The sequence below is a fragment of the Zingiber officinale genome, chromosome 2B (assembly GCF_018446385.1).
Source record: "Zingiber officinale cultivar Zhangliang chromosome 2B, Zo_v1.1, whole genome shotgun sequence".
NCBI lineage: Eukaryota > Viridiplantae > Streptophyta > Magnoliopsida > Zingiberales > Zingiberaceae > Zingiber > Zingiber officinale.
Genome location: NC_055989.1, coordinates 119,597,863 through 119,605,751, shown reverse-complemented (window position 1 = coordinate 119,605,751; position 7,889 = coordinate 119,597,863). Strand labels below are relative to the sequence as shown.

Here is a 7,889-nt window from a genome sequence, read left to right as displayed (position 1 = left end):
TTAGATATTGACGTAGCATTATCTCCAATGGAGTCATGATGCGGATGGAGCATTGTCGAGGCCTCTGGCATAGATGTTGTGGTAGCATTGTTGATATTTTTGATGGATCAACTGCTAGGGACCATTTTATGGATTGATTAGAGGTTCCACGGGGTTCACTGCTTATGGATTAGATATCAGCTGCTTGTGAATATATGGTATTTAAATTTCCATCTAAACGAAGGATAAATGTTAATAAATTTTAAATTATAAACCAGATTTTAAGAAAAATACATAAAACGCTCAAATAATATTTAAATAGATTTATATGTATACCAATTCAATAATTGTATCTTTCCCAATCACTGAACAACAGCACTACTGCTAATATTACGAATAATAATTAATTAGATTAAGTTATGATGAGAATTGAATTAAACCAAAGCCGGTCCTGAATGGTCAAAGTGAGCTCATGCATCGGGCTCCACTTCGATGGGTCCATTTTTTTTTTAATATTTTTTTAAGATTCTAATAAAACGTATTCATTGAAAATAAATTAAATTAAAAAGTGGAGCATAATTGATCACCAACTGAAGAGAAGAGTTCGTTGACAAATTTTGTATGCCTCTTCTCAGTCTCCTCTCCATGGAGTCTCCCTCGTCATTCGATGACGTTACCATGTAAAACGTCATCAAATGCGTGATCTGGGCAAAAATACGCGTTCGATTTTGACTAAATAGATTTATTAAGAATATATTTTTTTACTAACTAATTTAGATAAATCCAAAATAAAATTATGTTAATTCCTTGTCTTTCTTTTGTATTGTTATAGTTTTTTTTAATTCCTTTTCTTACGATAGAGGTCAAAGACTATATACTTTCTCGACCTTTTGGTTATTATTATAATATTTATTCATGTAACACGTGTCTATGATCCCTAATTCTCAATTAAAAATGACTCATGCTTAGTCCTGACCGATCAAAAGAGACGGACTTGGTAAATAAATTAATCCATAAAATTAAAAAGCGCAGCATGAACATCTATAAATTAAAGCCCTGAACAACAACACCCATGCCATACCAGTAATGTATTACATGAACGGAGATGGAGCAGAGCAAGCGAATAGGAGATGAAGAGGCGGAGGCGCAGCGGCCTAAGCCTGAGGTCACCGATGAGGAGGTGGACGAATTCTTCTCCATCCTCCGTCGGGTGCACGCCATATCCAAGACCTTCGCCGGAAAAGGCAGTGGCACCATGGCCGGAGCAGAGGAGACGAGCACGAAGGCCGCGAAGAGGAAGAAACCGGCGAAGCAGAGGGCGGATGTGGAGGGGAGGAAGGCGACGTCTAGGTGGCGGCCGACGTTCATCTTGGAGGACTTTCGGGTCGCCGGCGACGCCGACGCCGCCGCTAGCTCGGAGACAGCGGATCTGACTCTGGATTTTGACTCGGAAGCCGTCTCCGACGACGTACGGTCGATAGAGAGCGTCGTCGGTAGCGTTGACTTTGAAGATAGCTCTCCGATAGATCGTATTCATATCTGCCATGACACGATCAATATAATTCCTTAATATACAGTACAAGTTGCAGATGATATCGAGCTATTCTCAAGAGTAATCAAACATTAAAAACAAAGTAATTATGCACTTTAAATCGTGAAGCTATAAGACTTTACTTACAAAAAGTTCAACTCTTCTTTAATTAACAGAATTACTCTCAGTTTTCCTAATATTCTTCCATCAATACGGAATCTCTCTCTCTCTCTCTCTAAAAAAAAAAGGATAATATTAAGTATAATAATTTTACCATTAAAACTTTTCTTCTAAAAATAAAATAAAAGTTTTTGGACAGAAATAAAACTGAAACAAAGGACAGAAATTTTTGGGTGCAATTGTGTGTCACGAAGTTACAGTTGGCCTTTCAGATGTTTAAGATGGGAGCCATCTTTCAAATGGTTTTTCATTGACTTAAGAGGATGCCCATTACTTCTTGGCGTTTGTATTGGCTTAAGTCCTGTCATATAGACAAATTGCACGCACCTTAACAAAATTGTTTGAATGGTAGTGAATGATCCAGTGATGAGGACCCGTCTCACATAGGGTCATGGTTACAATTGAAGTTAAAGATTGGATGGTCAACGTTTATGTGTCGTTGGTCGGTCGGACAATTCACTCGTCAAATTAGGACGAAGAAGTACCGATCATATATCACCACAACTCGGCCAGACATCGAGCTTTCGACGCTGAAAATAAGACATACGTTGAACGGCCAGCTGGCTTAGACTCACATGGAACCTCGGAACAAGCGACAAGGGATCGCAGCACAACAACGAAACTCGGACAGTGGAGTGATTGGCCGAGCGGCCACTCCGCTTGGCCAAAGGGCTAGACCACCCGAACGGCTAAAGGTTGGTCGAGCGGTTGTCCCACTCGACCTACTAACAGACAAAAGGAGGATCAGTTGATATCCTCGTAGGAATTTGTGCCACCGACATATGACATGGTTGACGGCATGGACGGGCAGAGGATTATACGGCAGAAGCTTCCACTGTCATGTTGGAAATATGCTCGGGTCATTGAGGTATGGTGTCAGAGACGCTTTCATGACATGTCCTTTCAGGGTAAGCTTTGAGAAGCGTACGCACCTCGAGGAGCGTGCATGCGAGCCTTCGGAGGCATATATAAAGGGCCCCAAGCTTCAACGAAGGTATGCATACTTTACTGTAGCTATTGTTACTTTGCTTCTCGGCTCCCTCGCTTATACATCGCCGGAGATTGACTTGAGCGTCAGAGGGTCTTCGTCGGGAACCCCTCCCTGGCTCGACACTGACACTGCTGTGTTTGGAGGTCTCTTTAACTCGGAGTCCACTAACAGTCAATAGGAGCGTTACGCCCCCATCATCCATAGCCTCGACTCTCGGATAGATCAGTGAAGATACTCTAAGGATGTAAAAGAATCAGCAATTTACCAAAGGACGCATGTAGAGATTTAAATTTACCAAAAGACGTACGCTACTTTGATATTTACCAAACAACGTACTTTTTTTAAATGCATTTCCTATTTTACCCTCCTGACAATTTGACTTTTTCTATCGTTTTTATTTTTTTCACTATATTTCTCTCTTCTCTCTCTTCTCTTTTTTGTATACAGAACATATGAATAACATTAGTCAATTTTTTAATAACATTTTAATACATTTGAAAAAGAAAAAATAAACAATGAATACCATATTTGAACTTCTTACAATTTTAGAAATCCACTGGAACTAAAATGAGTGTAATCGGAGCTTTATAGATCGATCAGTGGGTTTTGGTCAAAATCCACTGATGCACCTAGAGAGCTCCGATCGCACCCATTTCAGTTTCTATGGATTTCTAAAATTGCAAGGAGTTCAAATATGGTGTTCATTATTTATTTTGGCTTTTCATAGATGTTAACATGTAAAATCAAAGAATCGACAAAAAGCCCACATTGGGCTTGATATGGAATCATATCAGGCCCAGCGTGGACCTGATATTATTCCATATCAGGCCCAACGTGAACTTTTTTGACGATTCTTTGACTTTATATATTAATATCTATTAAAAGTCAAAATAAATAATGGACACCATATTTGAACTCCCTGCAATTTTAGAAATCCATAGGAACTAAAATGGGTGCAATCGGAACTCCCTAGGTCCATCAGTGGGTTTCGGTCAAAACTCACTAATAGACCTAGAGAGCTCCGATTGCACCCATTTCAGTTTCTATGTATTTCTAAAATTGCAAGGAGTTCAAATATGGTGTCCATTATTTATTTTGGCTTTTCATAGATGTTAACATGTAAAATCAAAGAATCGGTAAAAAAGTCCACGTTGGGCCTGATATGGACTCATATCAGGCTCAACGCGAGCCTGATATGAAATCATATCAGGCACATCGTGGACTACTGGTATTGGAAGTAATTTCTGGAAAGGTTCCATATTCTGAAGAACATACCCAACTTCTTAATGTGGTGAGTTGAGACAGTACTAACTGTATCTTGTATCTTTGTTCTTCTTTTTAATATTTTTTTCTCATCATTTCTTTAGCCTTTTCAGAAGTTTTAGTGGAAATCTCATCATTTTGGATGGTTAGATATGCACTGTTGTCTAAGATGTCAACTTTTCTATAATAACAGGTTGTGGAGTACCTTAGTGGCAATGGCACTGCTAGTTCTTTGATTCAATCCACTTTGAAGTTGCACAAAGACGGGGACCTAGATATCCTTTGTAAGGTAATCCAACATTGCATCAATCCTGATCCAAGAAAGAGGTCAAGTATGAAGGAAGCCACTTCCATATTACGGGAGGTGATTTCAAGTTCACCTGAAGCAGCTTCTCCAAGACTTTCTCCCCTTTGGTGGGTTGAACTTGAGATCCTGTCAGCTGAAGCGAGTTGATTTGAAATCTGTAACATGCTCCAAAGACGAATCCTTTTGTCCACTTATTCATCAGCCTTATGATACATTCATAGCCCTTTGCAGTAGGTGGTTGAATGTGCATATACTTAAGGAGATGCATCGTCCGACATTTTTTTAGCCATTACTTATGGTTGTGAACAAGGGGAGTTCTTCTGCAATCTGCGAGTTTTGTGAGAAACTAAGGTATATCAAAGTCGATCTCATAAGAACTAAAATATGTATAACCCATGTTGGGCCTGATATGATTTCATATCAGGTCCGCGTTGGACCTGATATGATTCCATATCAGGCCCAACGTAAGTTTTTTTGATGATTTTTTGACTTTATATATTAATATATATTAAAAGCTGAAATAAATAATGGACACCACATTTGAACTCCTTACAATTTTTGAAATCTATAGGAATTGAAATGGTGCAATCGGAACTCCCTAGGTCCATCATTGGGTTTCGGTCAAAACCCACTGATGGACCTAGAGAGCTCCGATTGCACCCATTTCAGTTTCTATGGATTTCTAAAATTGTAAGGAGTTCGAATATGATGTCCATTATTTATTTTACTTTTCATACATGTTAACATGCAAAATCAAAGAATCGGCAAAAAAACCCACATTAGGCCTGATATGAGTCCGTATCAGGCCCAACGTGAGCTTTTTTACTGATTCTTTGATTTTGCATGTTAACATCTATGAAAAGCTAAAATAAATAATGGACATCATATTTGAACTCCTTGCAATTTTAGAAATCCATAGAAACTGAAATGGATGCAATCGGAGCTCTCTAGATCCATCAGTGGGTTTTGACCGAAACCCATTGATCGACCTAGAGAGCTCCGATTACACTCATTTTAGTTCCAGTGGATTTCTAAAATTGCAAGGAGTTCAGATATGCTATTCATTGTTTAATTTTCCGTCTTCAAATGTATTAAAATGTTATTAAAAAATTGACTAATGCTATTTATATGTTCTGTCGATACAAAAAAGAGAAAAGAGAGAAGAGAGAGAAATATAGTAAAGAAAAGAAAAACGGTAGAAAAAATTAAATTATCAGGAAGGTAAAATAGGAAATGCACTTAAAAAAGTGTGTTTTTTGGTAAATACTAAAGTAGCGTACGCTTTTTGGTAAATTTAGATCTCTACATGCGCCCTTTAGTAAATTGTCATAAAAGAATAGAAGGTATTTCATATGTAATGATAATTTTTTTTTGCTCGGTTTATTTTTCCTTTTGGCTACCAAATTACTGGTAATGAGGCTTTTTAGTAATGACAAAAGGAGATAATCACTACAACAAAATACAACATTAGGGACGGAATTAGAGACGGAAATATAGTTCCGTCTCTAATTAGAGAAGGAACTATAATTCCGTCTCTATTTTGATCATTTTTAATTTAAAAAAAATGAATCCGTAAAGTTTAGCGACGGAAATAAATTATCCGTCTCTAAATACAGACGAACATTTTGATTCCGTTTCTAATTAGGGACTAAATATCACTATTTGGTAGCGAATTAAGCCCCATCATAAACGGATTAGAGACGGAACTATTTGTTTTGTCGCTATGTTCACGATTTATGACAGAACCCTCTTCTCCTCACGATTTAGGGCAGAACACTCTTCTCCTCTGTGCTCCCTCGCTCGTCTCCTTCTCCTCTCTCCAGACCACAGTGCATCTCCGCATACCGCAGCCCTTTCATCTCCTCTCCGCAGCGGCTCCTTCCCAGTTATGTCTCGGTAAGTTCTGTCTCGGCTCCTTCCCTCACAGCGGCTTGCCTCCTTCCCTCGCAGCGGGTCGGCTCTTTCATTCTCAGTTCCTGCAGAGAGCTCTCTGCAACAACGTCTTTGTCTTCCCAGTTCCAGTTCCCCGCGACTCGCCTCCTTCCTTCTCAGTAATCTATTGAATTGAGTTTACTAGTTTGATGGATTTGGTATCATTCTGTAGCTCCTTCCGCCCTGATCTTCTTCACAAGTTCACAACTTTCTTTTAACTTTCAACTTTGACAAGGAATTACTATCCATCTTCACAGATTTTGTTATGCTTCAGTAGATGTTTTTATTTATAATTTTCTATTGTTGAATTTTGTGAATTGAGAACTCAAAAGGAACCCTAGGTAATTTTTCTCTTTCGGACTTCGTTCTCCTCATAATCTGCTTCCGAACTCAAAAGTTTCAAGTCATTAAAAAATTTCGTGTCACAGTGTGAAGACCTCTCTAGTTCAATGTTGTGTAGATCTGTTTCGCCTGAACCTTTTGCTTGATAATTTATTCAACAATAAGAAGTGAAAATTGGAAATTTATCTTGATTGCAGGTGGGAAAATTTCACTTATTGGTCATTCTGTAGGCGGATGGCTTGACTGTCTGTACTTCGAAGAATTTGGGACGTCTAACATATCTCTGATGCTAACTCTTGGAATGCCTCACTTGTATGTTTTGTTTTTGCCTTAACACTTTCATAAAGTCGGGTAAGTCGTCTGGCTAAATTTAAACACATAATCCATTAGATATTGTTTGCACGGATCTTTTCCCTCAGTTGTTCACTCAAGTGGCAGTATTGACAGTTATGCAAACCAGTTTTGATGAAAGAAATATAAAAATAAGGATTTAGTAATTTATATGGTTATACTTTGATACTATTTGACTTGGAACTTTGATCCACATAGTCCAAGTAGATCAACTTCTTGATGATCAGCCGAGGCTTTGCTTTTTGTGGTTTATCTCCTTTTCATTCCTGTTCTTTGCAATTTCAAAAGCTAGTTTCTAAAGCTAGATTACTAGTTTACTTAGTACCTCAGATCTCTCTCTAATTTCAATGCCTTGCAAAAGTAATAGTTCTAGCAAAGCAGATGCAATGGATCACATTTGTACTGAACATTTGCCTTTTGAACTGTATAAGAATCCAACGGAAACAAATGAAGTAATTCATTTGCAACTAGAGTAATAGTTATATATTTTATCTAGTAAAGTTGTTGGATAAATCAAATTTATCCAGCAAGTGAAATGATGGTGACCTAAGTACACCAGAATAGTAATAGTTCTGTAATTGCTATTTGCAACTAGAGTGGTCAAAGAAATATGAGCAAACAAACATATCAAAATCAATATAATTATATTAAATATTATTTTCTTTGGTCTATCCCTCACACTTTAAACCACCATAAATTCTACTCAAATGAATTTGTTTGCTTATAGAATCTACTGATCGTCATTAAATCTATCCAATTTTCTATTTCAAAAAAAATACAATTTCATTAGGAATGATGCATACAAGAAATGTAGCTTGCTTAAACACATACAGCTTAGTCAATGTATGATCTTTTCCTTTGAGGAAAAGTATTATATTTGATCTTCCTATGGCATCAAACAGAATTGACTTGAAATGACTACACAAAACATATTACATTGTGTCACTATTGCAAAATTTGATTGTTAGAAATTGTTAAACTCTGCACACCACCAATGCTCAAAATGTTGTATT

General features: G+C 37.6%; 1 protein-coding gene across 1 annotated transcript; it reads left to right on the top strand.

Annotated features, from left to right (window-relative positions):
• The first annotated feature begins 1,066 nt into the window (after positions 1–1,066).
• Positions 1,067–1,639, top strand: LOC122049474. Its single transcript, XM_042610854.1, has one exon. The coding sequence runs from the start codon at positions 1,085–1,087 to the stop codon at positions 1,547–1,549; it is 465 nt and encodes a 154-aa protein (XP_042466788.1). The 5' UTR covers positions 1,067–1,084; the 3' UTR covers positions 1,550–1,639.
• Positions 1,640–7,889: the final 6,250 nt, after the last annotated feature.

Coding starts and splice junctions, on each gene's coding strand:
- LOC122049474 (XM_042610854.1), top strand. CDS start 1,085: ATGGAGCAGAGCAAGCGAATAGGAGATGAAGAGGCGGAGGCGCAGCGG.